Source organism: Saccoglossus kowalevskii, chromosome 21 (genome assembly GCF_978046115.1).
Source record: "Saccoglossus kowalevskii chromosome 21, keSacKowa6.1, whole genome shotgun sequence".
In the NCBI taxonomy this organism is placed as follows: Eukaryota; Metazoa; Hemichordata; class Enteropneusta; family Harrimaniidae; genus Saccoglossus; species Saccoglossus kowalevskii.
Window position 1 is genome coordinate 11,316,390 of NC_140661.1, and position 16,181 is coordinate 11,332,570.

At 37.5% G+C, this 16,181-nt stretch overlaps 1 protein-coding gene across 1 annotated transcript; it reads right to left on the reverse strand.

Moving 5' to 3' along the window:
* Window positions 1–5,921: 5,921 nt before the first annotated feature.
* Window positions 5,922–14,418, reverse strand: LOC100375399 (protein lifeguard 2). Its single transcript, XM_006824207.3, has 10 exons — window positions 14,316–14,418; window positions 13,712–13,885; window positions 13,285–13,427; window positions 11,864–11,928; window positions 10,990–11,043; window positions 9,705–9,795; window positions 9,244–9,281; window positions 8,893–8,938; window positions 7,901–8,080; window positions 5,922–7,323 (listed from the first exon to the last, which is right to left on the reverse strand). Exons 2-10 carry the CDS (start codon window positions 13,851–13,853, stop codon window positions 7,180–7,182), a joined length of 903 nt encoding a protein of 300 aa, XP_006824270.1. The 5' UTR covers window positions 13,854–13,885; window positions 14,316–14,418; the 3' UTR covers window positions 5,922–7,179.
* Between the last annotated feature and the right edge of the window lie 1,763 nt (window positions 14,419–16,181).

Sequence of the window (16,181 nt, forward strand, 5' to 3'; positions counted from 1 at the left end):
TCAACACAACATATTCACGGAACTAAAAAGAATGACTGTTTATTAGGCTCTCGCCTTGCAATTGCCGGTTTGTGTTCGCTCGAGTTCAATCTTAGCAGCTAAAGCTAGGGGAGTCACTGCATTAGCCATAGAAGCTGTGCATTTAGTGAACAACGCAAGCCGCCAGCCAATCAGACATAGTTTGTTTATAACATGGGTACTAGATGATATTATGAAATTAACACGTGCTTCGCGCGACGACTGCCGCCATTTAACTCGACTCCATTCATATACTGTATTTCAGGAGTTACCTGTCCCCTGGGGTGTGATTGTCGGAGTTATGATGTTAATTGCAACTATGCTGATAGACTGCATTTTCCCGAACTTCATAAAGGCACAAGGAGTCTGTACGTACATGTTCAGGAATACATTAATACTGTACTGTTGCATCACATCACACTATATTGAATTACATTCTGCGGTACGTTATTGTACGTTTCATCTGATTATTTTGTTCTGAATCGTATTTTGTTTAAGGCTTGCATCCAATGTCATAAAAACGGGAAACAGTTCGCTGAGCACGAAACTTGGATTTTTATCTAACCTCGGAAAATTGTGAGTATTCTTTTATGAATACGCATTTAACTTGATGCGACATTTTATAGTATTCAAGTTCACTTCAGTGCCGTAACTAACACGACATGACTGTCTGACTCCGGCTCTGATTCGTAGGGATTTGTCGTCCAATGGAATTAAGAAGATCGATGATAACGTTTTCGTAGGATTGAATAATCTTTTATTATTGTGAGTATACCATTGAAAATGATGAAATTTTCGCGATATTATTGGTTAGTTAGTATTTTCAAAAGTGCGGGGTCTAATGGACTTATTGTAGCGAATGCAGCAAAGAACTTTCCCATAGCGTGTACTCGCGTAAACTCGGATCTGTCTTGTCCAAGTTCGCATACAAAATGAGTGCATTTGCATCATGATATGATTTGTATTCCTCTGTTTGTTGATAATTTTCATGTTATTGTATCGCAACATTAATTACAGATATTTGCGCAATAACTCAATAGGAGAGCTTACGGTCAATACATTCAATGGATTAAAAGCCCTTAAATTCTTGTAAGTAAAGTATGCTATTGCAATATACATGATCTGTATATACATGAAGGGAATGACATATTAAAGCGGAGGGGTCGTCACATGCGCATGCGCGGCAATTGAGTTTTAAGCGACGATAACAACGCATGCTAAAACGCAAAGGCTCATGGGTAGACGCTTGTTAGTAAACAACGACACGTTTTGGCCGTTGGCCGCATGCGCAGGTGACGATTCCCCCTCTTTAATGTTCACAATATGGGCATTAAAACGATGCAGAACCATCGATAATTACATGTTATGTATTATGAACACGTTTCATTCATAAAGAGATTAAATAAAAATGGAACTGATTCAGTCTTTGCTGTCAGTATGCTCATTATAATATGTTTATCCAAAATAAATTATTGAATATATGCGACATATAGAGATCACATTGTGTGTTTTTTTTCTTTATTATGCCTATACTTATATCAGAGATTTGCAGTTAAACAACATAGTACAGTTTCAGGATAATGTTTTCAGTCATTTATCACATCTCCTCGTGCTGTGAGTATAACAACAATGTAATATAACACAGAATACCCAGGGGCATTTCGCTTGATTTTATGATTGCAAATGAAATGCAAGAAAGTTAAACCTTGATTATTATCAATAAGCAAACGAGCAGTTGTCAATTCCATTGTATTGTTAGTGTTGCATACTCATATCATTCCTGGGACTACTAGTTCCAAGAATGTGTGTTCATATACGAAATTATTTTGCCTCTCATTTACAGGTGGAGTGATGAATACGTGTTGTGTTGCGTTGCCACTGCAAGTGCACCAATTAAGGAATGTCTACCGGAACCGGATATGACAACATCTTGTGACCGGATGTTACGATCTACTTCCGTACAAGTTGTTGTTTGGATTCTTGGCGCAGTATCTGTTGTGTTGAACGCTGTCGTCGTCAGGTGGCGGGTAACTTCAATTAAGAAAAGGCATAGTACTGTGATGCTCACGGGCGACTCTTTTCTGATTTTGGGGATAGCATTTGCCGATCAACTCGGTGGAATATACCTTCTCTTGATTGCAGTTATTGATGCATACTTTGCCGAATCTTACTTCGTGTATGATTTGTTATGGAGACGCAGCGCTCTATGTAAGGTTCTTGGAATCATGGCTGCCGTGTCCTCGCAGTCATCTCTGTACGTGCTCACAATGATGACCTTGATGAGATGTCTAGTAGTAGCATTCCCGTATAAGAGAATACGTCTCGGCAGGATGAGAGCGTGTGTGCTGAGCTTTGCGTTAGTCGTGGGGACGAGTATTATCGCTGCTATTCCGGCGTTTGGAATGCCATATTTTGGAACATTGTTTTACGGACAGAACAGTGTATGCTCACCGTATCAGCTGCGTCATGACTACACACCAGGATGGGTGTATTCTTTGTTCTTCTTCGTTAGCGTTAATTGTATCTGCGTAATAATGATAATAGTGTGCTATAGTATAATAGTGATATCGGCGAGTAGAAGCAGTAAAAATGCCTGTTCCGGTAGAAGGGGAAAAGGATCTGCAACTCTTCTCTTCAAGTCTATCATACTGGTTTCTACCAATGTGTGCTGTTGGTTCCCGGTTGCAGTGCTTAGCTTTGCAGACTTAGCGGGTGTTTCTATTCCCCCCTTAGTGTATATGTGGGTGACGGTTTTTGTGCTACCAATTAGCTCTGTGGTGAATCCGATATTTCATTCAATATCTACTCGCGAATTCAGCATGATTGCAGAAGACAACATCATATCGGCGTTCATAGCTAAAAGAAAAAGGCGGAGAGTAGGTGTGTAACCGGTTTTAATATCATGTGGTATCTTTTTTTCCATGCCCGAGACGTCGGTCGTGTGCGTCATGAACCAGTTTTGAACGAGCATACGGGCTTCTATGTTTAATTATAAAATAGTTTTGTCCTTGTCAGAAAAGACCAATGACGAAAATGGCCGTCGAGATCTCGTTGAAAGCGAGAGAACCACGAGACTTGTTTTGTCCCTCTAATAGTGTTCCATTCAAGTTCTCTCTTGTTTTCGCGTCCACTGCTACCTTGGCATACGTAACCATGGTATTTTGAGCAGTGGGTGTTATGACAAGAGGGCAAAAACATGTGTCGTGACTTTCTCGCCCTCAGCGTAATTCCGGCGGACATTTACATCGAAGACATATTTGACAGAAAACACATAAACAAATAGTTATGCCCTAAACCATAGACCCTCTAGAGGGTCTATGCCTAAACATAGTGCATGCGTTCTAAAATAAACTATTTGACTGTGACTTGGATTGCGTCGGACGTCACATGTGAAGTAGGGTGTTCACTCTATTTGAAATTACGAGATTACAAATTTGTTGTAACTGTAATTACAAACCGTATTACTCAGTCGCTATATACTGTGTTATAGTATTTGTCTTGCACTGAATATTGCCTGGGAATGACGTAATTTCTTCAAATTTATATTAGGTTCAGCTGTCAAGAAGACGTTGCGAAGCTCTATAGCGACCACGAGGCTCATGTGGAGCCCTCATCTGCAGAAATGTAGTCATATTTCAGAAGTAAAGAAGCTGTACCAGTTCAAGTACTGGGAAATTATGAACGCGGAAGACGTTCAACAGCTTTTCAATGACGTCAACACTGCACTGAAAATATTACACTCAGAGGAATACTGCCATGGATGTATTTCTAAGACGAATCTTGTCATTGATAAAAATACAGTATATATTATTTTCTTAATGATTAAAGGGTGGATGTCGTTTCGTCGTGTCGTGTTCGACTTGGGACTCATTGCGCCGTACATAACGCGAGCAAAATGCATTCACGCGCTACGTGACGGCCAGCGTCTTTTAAACACTTCATAATAAATGTATTTATTATACATCTGTTACGGTAACGTCATATGTTACAGCATGTCGTAATTTTGTGGTATTTTACGTGATATTTTCATCCTACCATATTAGGAAATGCGAATTCTATAGAATGATTACGCGCGTAAGCGTTCTCTAATACTAGTTTTACCGAACTCCACACAAAGAAGTTCGCTGATTCTGTTGTTTTTTGGATGTCGGCATTCTTATGATGTCGCGTCTTCTTGCATACTTTTCGGTATCCCCGTAATATTAATAACCCCATAAACCGCAGTTAATATTGCAGTCCAGGCCAGTTTCCCATCAAGTTTCAGTGTGATATGTTTATTCTGTTCCTTAATAAGTTGGACTTACAAGATTGTGCCTGATTGGCTACCTAAGCATAACACCTGACAGTCAGACCAATCAGAGAGCAACTTGTTAACATTTTTTAATTATTATCAATATCAAATTCTACCTTGTATATATGCTTCGACTCAACTGCTTTCCTTCTCGTGCTCACGTAAAAATGAATGAATCAACCAGTTATATGTTGCCGCTCCAAATACAAGTAACGTTGCTTTTGTTTTTTTAGGGTTGGAACATTGGAGGTTTTCTAATTGTGGATGAGCTTCTCCAGAAGCACACGATAGGGAATATAGACAGAGATTTTGACATGTGGAATGTCATGCAACGACATATCGCCCTGAAGGCCAATGTAACATTAGATGAATGAATGGATGTACAAAAGAATGAATACATAAATGAAATGATAGGAGGGAATGGTGAACGCAGCTGCACGAATCAATGGATGAATAACACAACTATGCTAAAATGTAATTCATCATTATTTAGTCAGGAAAACTATTTTTGTTAGATATTTTTTGAATTTTGATTTTTTTTTAAATTATTTTACTTAAATAATGATAAACGTGCCCATACCACAAAGAATCTACTCTAGTCATACAGCTCTCAAGAAATGTATCTTGGGCAAAAAAATATAATAAAAAAATTCAGAGGAAAGTTTGTAAAATCCCAGTAAAAGTTTTGACAAGTTGATTGAGAAACGATCAGTGTTTTCATGATTGACAACATGTGTTGTATTTGTCAGTGTAACAGCGGGCTGGAGCTTGGGCAGAAATATTCCCTTTTTCATCCTAAATATATATATATATTATTTTATGTCAAGCCTGCTATATCACACGTAACCACAGTTAAATGCGTAGAAGTGTGAACTTTTTATAGCAGTTTGTAGTGGCATCTACATGTAACTAGAATTAAATTACATATCACACTTTCGCCTGCACACAAATATCGTACAGTTTATCACTTTAGTGTTTTACAAAGACGGTTAGGGATAGATAATCCAATAATTGCTCTAATATTGTGTGATAAGATGTATTTTGTAAGATATAATATTGTAAGTCTTTTACATTTTCTTTTTCTTTTTTTGCCAAAATTCTCCTTATAACACAATTTTGTTTCTAAATTATTATGTTTATAATATCGGGAATCACATGGGATAATTGATATTTTGCGACTATTGCCTGGGAGAGGGTACTCAAATGAATTTTGGCCGGAGTGTTTCGCGACTAGTTGAAAGCTAGACCCCAAAACGTCTACGTTGAGAGCGCTTTTTGGCTTTAAAATTGTCTTTAAAATGGGGTTTAACGAGACTGGCTCGACCGTGAAAATGGGTAGTCAAAACAGCTGTGCATACCCGCATACTTGGACCATTGCTTTTCAATCTATGCCAGAATCGGCATTATAAGAGTGTTGTTAGAACCACTATGTCAGTAGTACACATGTTGGCACTTTTGTTTAACCTACGTTATTCAGCAAACACTGATTTATGTTGTTATTTGCTATGTTTCCTACCCCTCCTCTATAGAGGCTATGCCATGGTATAGTATGAGTTTTGCAAAATAAAAATATTGTGCTGTGTTCGTTCGAGGAAATAATTGCAAACACGAGTTGTTCAGTGACAGTAGTTACTTTATTCATTGAATCACAATTAGAAAAAGTTTCTAACACTATCATCGGTTCTGTAATATTTTAAGCTCAAAAATAAATATAAAAGCATAACATTAAAAATTAGTAAATGGCATTTATGAATTGTTCAAACATATTCAACCCCCTCCTCCTCGAGACACACTCAAACGCACGAGTAACGTATGCAGCGTTATTCCATGTACTATTTCACAATGGACACTGGCGTTCGCGCCAAAAGAAACACGATCGAAACCAAAATGTGGGCACTTCAACTGCCCGAATATTATATAGGAGATAACTGTAGAGACACGAACGGAGAGAATAATATTACGAAATATGTTAATTAATTTACTATTGGTAAGGTAAATCACATGAATACTATTGCCGTACACGTGTGCAGCAAATTAAAAGGACTGTGGTCTTCACGCAGCGAGTATTCGAATTTCGCGTACGATGGGAAGATAACACTGCGCGGCGATCACCGCCCTTTGTTAATAGTTTGTCTGGTATAGTTACACATCAAACGCGATGCGGGCGACGACCACCCTCTTTTATATTTGCACTCTAAGATCATTCACACATATTTATTGTGGTCTTGATACTTGTATGCGACGTATTTATAAATATTTAAATTTCAAATTCCTTCAGTGAGTCCGAACGTTAAAGTACGGTGGTCATCGCTCCACGCATGCGCGATATATGGGGCTCATTTAAACAAAGATGGCGACTTTGACTGTTGCGCACACCAACGAATACAAGCTGAACAGTTACAAATCTTTAATTAGGTATTTTTTAGGTGATTGGAAGGTATCGAACAAGTCGCCGGCGGTAATTAGTGCAAGTGACACCCAGGTCAAATCTCGCACTCGTGATTTCATTAAAAAGGCGTATTGTGGGAAAATCAATGTTTATCAACAAAAATGTCGCACATGCGCGGCACGACGACCAACTCTATTTAACGAAGGTATTAGCTTATTTATGAGTGTAAGAATTTCTTTCGCTAACGCATTTGAATTAACCGAATCACCGTGGCCCACGGTATTTTAAAATAAAAGCGAGTCCAGACGATTGATTATTACTACAATGTAGTATTCCCCACATCTCCCGCAAATCCAAACGCTATGAGACAAAAAGATGGTCTGTGCGATACTGGAACTTGATTGATTTTACCCATTATGCGTTTGTCGCGGTTTGTGGAAGTGATAAAGTGCGAGAATTACTAAAGATTACTCCTTGAAAACTACGGCCTCCCACACAGGGATAAACAGATAAGAAATATGAAGATAATGTCGGTATATAACGATGTTACTGCAAATATGTATTCTTCGGGAGTCAGGTCATGTCTTGTTCCGCCACAGATAAGCTGTGTATCGATAGCCAACCACTGAAAGAAAAAAAAATCAGTCATGGACGTTATTTGTATATGTGTACACTCCATGAATAGTTATTCTCTAGTCATTCACTGGCACGTAGTTTGTAGTTTCATTCTTTATAAAATAATTGGGTATTGAATATCATTCTCTAAAAACAAACATAAACAACATGATTGGCAGATATATTAAAACTACATACAATCGTGAATACCACGTTAGTTGGAACGATTCGGAAAAATTAAGTCACAAATCGCATGAAATTGTTCATTCGTTGAATGTGTACAATCATGGAGCTATTGTTCCACGGCACAATGAAAAAGCACATCAGATTGACGTGTTTCAGTTTTTTGGAGAAATTTGGACTAATATTTTTCAAAAAATGCTCTTTTTAGAACAATTCCACAGAACACAATGTTAAAGAAAAATTGCATTTTTTGTGTATTTTCATTCATGGAAGTCTTCTACTTTCCATCAGTTACCACACGCACGTAAAATTTACACGGATTGCCTTTCTTTCAAGTTGGCGATGCATGTTGCGTGAATATATCCAGGTAAATAACGTGTATACGTCAATAAAGCGAATCTTACCAGTACAAGAAGGGTTGCCACCAATAGGCCAATCAGCACATCACTAATCCACCAAAACGTAAATATGGCGATGAAAGCAAATATTAATATTGTCAAAGTCAGCACGTAAACTACGCCAACGCAAGCTGTGAACTGGAACTTTGTCTGTGCACTGAATATCACAACACCTATACACACACCCTGGTGAGAAAAAGAACATATCTGATAATTAAAAAAAACGAACACGTTGCTCGAAAACAGAAGATGTTTACAGTTGATGTTAGCACAGGGCTGTATGGAAAAATATGAGTTTCCCCTCAGAAGCCCTATAGGGCAGAGATGTGTTTCCTCCATATTGGATTTAGCAAAGGATTATGGGATCGAAAATCGAACTATAGAGGGCGTTTGAGGGAAAAACTCTATCATATTAATTTCCATATCACAGTGGGAAAAAAAACATGCATCTTTCTCGTCTACTAAAAAGTTTTGGTTGATTGTTAATTATTTTAAATGTGTATTGATTGTATCCAGAATTTAAACAATGGAGGACTTTTCAGTTTTAATTTGTAAAGCGTGACTGACACCTTTTTTGAGACTGGTGTAACCACGGGTGAATAAAAGACCAGTCTGTTTAATTATTGGGTTAAAGTCCATGATGAGATGAACTGTTAATGTATGAATGTACTATTGGGTTAATTCTTGTTACTGAGATTTAATACTTCGGTTAGTGACATAATGCAAGGACCTGAAAAGGGGCGTGGCATGCTGTTGAAAGCTGGGAGAATCTTTGATATATGAAGTTAAAAAGAATGAAGTTTTAATTAGATTATTGCTGCGTGGCATATGTAAATCTATTACATTTTAGACTAGGTTTTTTTTTATTGAAGGACGAAAGCAATGCCGGGCTGTAAACAATGCCGCTTACAGTTTACGTCACACAAGCAATTCATCACTAGGGAACGCGGTTTGGGGTTTTTGGTAACGTGGGTTCGGAGTGAGGTATTGTAACTTACCAGCGTTATGGCAATGCAGACGACAACAGACAGAGTACTGTAATAGCTGTAATAATAAGAACATGGCAATATTATTATTAATTATGTCACAAACTTATTCAACTATTGAGATTAGATCTTATGCGCAACGCGACTTTTTTTCATCCGTTTTCTACCGCCAACGCGTCCAAAATTATGCTGACAACAAAAACGTTACTTCTAACGTTGTTTGCTTTGTATACTTTTCATTATCATTAATTACGTTGAAATAAAACTATTATGTATCTATATTTGAACGTGTCGTGACTTTAGTATTCATAAATATAGATTCTATAGTACAATTATACATAACGCATATATATAATACCATACCTTGCGATTGCGCCTGCCATGTACGATAACGATAAAGTCTAGAAAAATTGAATTAAAAACATTTTTGATTAAACAATACAATTAAATATTGTTTTATTTGTAATCGTTGGATGATGTAAAACCATGACTGATCCAATATTAAATTTGTTAATCCAATTATAATTTGTTATTACGCATCGTAAAATTCAAGTTGATTTGATTTTTTGATTTTTCAGTATTGAGAATACGTGATTGGCGGATTGTTTCCGCGTCATCAAAATTCCCCCACATTGATACTCATTACTGTGTTCGTAATACATATTTCTGTAAATAGCGCCCCCTGGCGGCGAATATTTTCTGTGACGTCACCAAGAAGATGAATTGATTGTGTTGTTAAAATAGACAGCTATATAATTGAACAGTTATCATGGAAGCGCTTCGTCGATAGGGGCGGTATATGGGGTATCCACTTAAAGACTCACCAGTAAAATCAGCATAATTATGTTAATTGGATGCTTACGACGAAGAGACTCCACACATGCAATAACAAGGTAAACCACCAGGAACACGACACTAAATTAGAAATAGAAGATTGGTAAAGAATTTATAAAAATCAATATAGGTATAGTGCAGTCCACACACAATTACGTACGGCGACTGGTATTGTATTTGACACGGAGTGGTACGGACAGTGGATGACTTACTTCCGTGCTAGCGAAAGGGCCGATCAACGTTGATTCACTTCTGAGCGGATTATGATGTTTTGGGCAAGTATGGGCTCTTTTTACCTTCCATGCTATGCCAGTTGCGAGCATACTGATTTTGTAACGTACAAACATAGACGCGCGCCGAACTCAAAACTCTTGCCGAAACAATAATATTGTACGTTGCACAGAGCCAACAGTTTATTCTGAGCGGGTGACATTTATTTATTTTTATTGATTTTTTTATTCGTCTAACAACTCACAGTATGACGTATAGTTTCGGTAACAGAATGCCCCGGGATTTCGCCTTATACGGCACTCAAAGCCCTCTGGCGACGAAACAATTACGTGACGTCAAATTGATATAATGTCTGATAGCAAAGCCGTTGAAAACGATAAGTGTGTTTGTCAGAGACGCGTTTTGTTTCGCTTATGGAAATTGTGAATTTATATACAGTATCTTGAGAGAAAAAAATCGCCTTTTTTTAATAGTTTTGAGATACTGTTATCGAATTTGCTACCTTCAACTTGACTATCTAAATTATAGTCAGAAATTTTTTTTTTATTTGAGGACAACAAAATACTATTAAATCGGTTAATACACACAGAATAATATCCAGAGTAAAGGATATGGAGAAACACAGACTTCCTTACGTGTCTTCTAGTTAAAGCGGGGGAGTCGTCACCTGCACATGCATCAGATGGCCATAGGGTGCCATTGTTTACAAACAAGCGTCTACCATGAGCCTTTGCGTTTCAAAGTTTCTCGTAATTTCCAAAATGTGTTAAAATATGAAATAGTTTGGCAGTGATGACGAAAAATAACCACTTGTGTATCTTATGAGAGTTGAGTTCTATGAATACTCATGAAGGAGTTGAAATTGCTTCGAAACCACCCTTTTCTTTCTCTTGTAGCTCGGTGACGTGGCAGTCGGAGAACTGGCCGCGTTCCACGAAACTCGTCTATTTTCTCGAGTCTATTAGGGGTGCTAAATGTGGCATTCCCCTCCCGTGTTATCTAAAATTATGCTTATTTCTCACCAAAAGAACCTCAAATACTTACAAAGATAAAATGAAAAATCCATAATGGCGGTGGACCCACAATCTGACGTCATCACTGCAATAAAGCACATGCTAAGTTTAGTAATAAATTTTCCTTCTAGTATTATAGCGTCACCGCTTTGACGCTGGTATCTCTCCACGGGACCAACTCATGAAAAAGAAACGTACTAAGGGCAGTGCTCCTCGCGCCGCGTCCTGTTCGATAGCAACGTACACAACGCCTGTAAAATACCTTGCTTACTGTGTCAATTTTCACTGAAAAGACTTGTTTTTTGTTTTGTATTGAATTTATTTTTGCTGATTTTTGATTCACTGGATAATTCCTTCAGCGATGAATTAATTCCAAGCCAAAATAATGCATTTTACAGTACATGACAGTCGAACAAGCGCTGCTCGACAACCAAGTATTATGGGAGAGGTAAATACTATGATGGAGGTTTTACTAGCTAGTTATCGATAAATGTTTTTAAGACACTTTATTTTATATTTGTTCCTACAACTCAGTTTCTCAGAAGAAATGTTTAGATATTCTGATATATAACAATATGACATGAATAAATTGGTTGTAGTTTTAGCTGGACTGAACTATAAAAAAAGAAACTGTTGAAATTAAATCATAAAGCAATTACTACAACTAAATTATTTTAGCCTAGGACAGAACGGCAAAACTTCAACTACGGAAAATTGAAATATTGGAAAATTCACAGGCAATCTTTCCCCATACGGGAAGATTTTAAGATTTTACGTTACAGTCCTAGTAGTTTACTGCGAGGGCGAGGCAGTTAGCCCGCTACTATATGCAAATCTGGTTAGCAACCACCAGACTGAAATTATGAAATATAATTCAATACACACAATTAACGGTGACTACTTACACGAATGTGAATACACAGACGACCGCAAACGTAAAAATCAGTTGAACTGTCAATACGCCGTACACCTAGAAACGACAAGTTTGGATTTATCACATTAAGATATTTACTAGTATCGGATAACTTTTAACGGAGGTCAAACAATTTAAATTACAGTATATAAGGGACTATTTGTAGATATTGAGCCAGCGTCGTTGGAAATGGCAAACGCAAGAAATAATAATGCCGCTCGTAGATGGCGCTACGAAAGTCCTATTTTATCGGTGACTTCCAATTATGATAGTTGAATGACCCAAGATATAGAATTTGTTAAACGAGTGTAGAAAGTTTCAAATGTTCCGAGCCGTATGCGTAGTGAATCTATTATCGAGGTCACGAATTTTGATGCCATTTATCGCATGTACGTATTGTTTAAAGGGCGGTAGTCGTCACGCCGCGCATGTGCGACAGTTGTGTTGATAAACATTGATTTTCCCACAAACCAATGCGCTCTTCTCACGGAAATCACACAAGTATGAGGATTGACCCGGGCGCAACATTAACTAATTATCGCCGGTGACTCCTATGATATCTTACAATCACCTAAAATACCTTCTAACGTCCCAGTTTGTACTCGGTGATCTGCGCAACAGCCAAAGTCGCCATCTTTGTTTATATGAGACCTATATATCTCGCACATGCATGGCGCGATGACTACCGCCCTTTAAGAAAATCACAGTTCAGTTCGATAACAGAAACTGACATCACACTCATTCTAATTTGAATGTGCGTGTCAAACGCGTCCCATTCATTTGCATACATTTTATCACCGGTTATTAAAAAATAAAGTTTATTTTTGGAAACAATAAATATACTTTACGGTTCAAGGGCCCTTTGACCGCATATTGATACATTTTGAGGTAATTCTATTAGCAGTCTTCGGATATATCGCGAAAATTAATTGGCAAGAAGTACAGCCGAGGAAACGAATCTCGCGCGTTGCCAAGATGGGGTTGGGAGAATGAGAAACGATAAAAACTATGCACGTGACATGGCATATGTAACATTCACAACTCCGTATTTCAATGTATTGTCTAGTCACGTCACAACCCAAAATTGTGTGCATATTAGGGATGTGATACAGAAAATTTGACACTATCACGTGGATTTGTCATGATGTGTGCCGGAAATATAAATTCCAGCTTTAAAATTAAACACCTTACACAAAAGACAGCAATTGCAAACTGAATGACAGTCTTGTTTGTAACACGTGATAACATACTGGTGAGTTTGACGCTAAATAAAACAAAACAGCCCGATTAAAGTTGAATAATGCCATGGCGACCTTATTAATTGACAATGGCCGATCACTGTGCCTAACCGACCCGCATAGCTCGAGTATTGCTGGTATCTTTGTTTGTATCTAGTATGAATAGTGGCATTACCTTTCTAATGAACGTTCTTCGTACAGTATCATCAGCGAATCGTTCAGCCGTGGTGAAACCATCGCCATGTCCCGTGGTTCCATTGCTTTCTTGGGGAGGCACTGGCTCTGATTTCAACGCAAGTGTTTCCGGATCGTTGTAACCTGGTATATATTACATAGGAAACTCACTGATTAGTTTTTTTATTATTTTTGTTGATCGAATAGTGCGAATTTAGCACTACTGTGAATCCGTCTTTATCATAGTATTACTTCGAATAAATAAATAAATAAATAAATAAATAAATAAATAAATAAATAAATAAATAAATAAATAAATAAATAAATAAATAAATAAATAAATAAATAAATAAATAAATAAATAAATAAATAAATAAATATTTTATAACTTCAGTACTGAGAGGCAATGTAAGGTATATGTTCGTTACCTCCATTTGTCGGGTCATTCCACCCGTAGTTGACGTTATTAACAGGAGGCTGTGCACCGTAGTAATATGCTGCGGACGGCTGACCATCGGTCCCGTACGTATACGGAGGTGGTGGTGGATACTCTTCTGGCTTTGACGTCATGATTGTTCAAAGCACCTGTGATGAATATTAGCCTAAAATGTAATATACATCGCACATGTAAATACATATAGATTAAAGTTGGACCTATACACTCATGGTAAAAAATTAGAAAATGTACTACTATTAGAATAAAGAATGAAAAAAATGTTTTTTTCTAGTAACACGTTAATGCTATACATCAATTCACTTTCACATCCAAATACAAGTTTCTACTATTGAAGTTAAAGGGCAATTCACAGCAAACAGAATAAATATTGACTGAATCTTGTAACACAGCACGATGCTGGCAGATTTATTAGCAGACAGGTCTAAATTTAGACTTGCCCGGCAGTTGTTACTTGGGGCATGGTTCAACGCGGCGATCACGATTATTAAACAATATGTGTATTTTATGAACGAAGATTATACCCCATCACCCTTCCAAAGTTACTTGAGTTTTACGTAGTTCACTTTATCACTTACCCGCGAAGATCCCTAGCACAGTAGAAGTAGTTCCTAATATTGTGTTAAAGAGTTGTATACGCTTAACGCCAGGATACACGATACTGCGTCATTCGTATCTACGCCACCAGATATGTATACCCGGTATATACATCACATCTCATTAACATAGTATGCATATTGCATACATTATTAGTTACCACGTGACTGAATTGATGAGTCATTAGTTTGCGTCATTAGTGTGTCATGCGCGAACTCGTAAGTGATTTGATTGTGGGATTTGGCAAACGTAGAGACGCCCCTTAATGGGTTACAATTATTCCCGACTTCATAGCAAATACATTTAAAGTCGTCACCTGCGCATGCGGCAGAACGGCCATAGCGTGTCGTTGTTTACAAACAAGCGTCTACCCATGAGCCTTTGTGTTTTAGCACGCGTTATTATCGTTGTTTAGGATTCAATTCCAACGCGTGCGTTATAGAAAAAGGTAGCAGCCTTCGGCCTAGTGCGTTTACAAAATGCGGACAAAAACTATGGCATTTGCAGCTGTAAACGTACTCCAAATCGTGCGATTAAATAGACTAAATATTTGAAATGTGTAGACGATCGGTTTTGTTGAGTACTTCGCGTATCAGCCCCGATCGTGTTAAAGTGGTACTTTACTAGATTCCAGGCATTGTGATAGAGCTGTGTCACAAGTAGTTATGTTCATCTTTGATTCTACCTCATTTTGAATATGCAGTTCTACGTCACGGTGGTATCAGTTATAGTCAAATTACTGAGTAGCCAGAATGATATGGTCAGATTTACTCCCGAACACATGTGGGCCCGCAATCAGAAAACACATGCGGGTCAATCTGATAGGGGTAAAGTAAATATTTTGGATGTGAATAACAAAACTTCGTCTAAATTAAGTTTTTTATTTTTAACGACAGTTACCTATTAATTGTCTACATTCCTACAACACTAGAGGGAGCAATTCAACATGTGTCCTAGTGATATTAGAGGCTACTACATATTAGCTCAGACAACGAATATTTATTAGTCGTCTGAGATATCAGACAATAGAGAAATACTTTTCGATTTTTTTTTATCTGCGATGTGTCGTAACAATGTTATAATTGTACAAACGAATTAAATTATTTAATTTTTCCGTGTATACATTTAATGTGTTTTAGAATGTTATTATATCTATGTAGTGTTGTGTACGCTTAGGTGCGGCGTTAGGAAAAAACTTATGTGGCTTTGTAGGTTATTCTGGATATGGGCATCTTTGTTGTGCTATTATGGGCTTTGTTGGTCTTTTTTGTGTGTCTCTGTCTGCTTTTCTTTTTTTGTCGTTGATTTTTATTCGAAATAAACTAAAGTACGTTTAGATAACACATGTCCTACTGTCTGCCATTCGTACCCATGCTTCCAAGATTTGTGCATGGTTTGGCAATTCTGTGCATCTAGTTGCAAAATATAAACCTTGTAGCATTTCTAGTTACTATAGCAACTATAACATTCATAATATTTATCCATTATTTATTCAAAGCTATATAATAAAAATTCTATGACAACATAAATGTAACTAAGCTATAATAATCGTGACTCGGAACAGAAAATGAGATTTTTGAAAATGAGCATGGGGATATTACAGAAACAAAATGTATTTATATAAGAAGTCTCAGTCTTCCTACACAGTTTGATAGAAACAAAAAAAATGTTTGCACAAAAGTCTGCGTAAATGAGCAAGTGTGATGTGATGACGTCATTATGCGTGGCATCACTATACACACCGTCGTTATGTACACCGTGAGTCGCATCCTCCACGTAAGGTTGCATGGGAAATGGGACATTGACCGTAGGCCGCGAGATTATATATCACTGTAATCGAGCTTGTG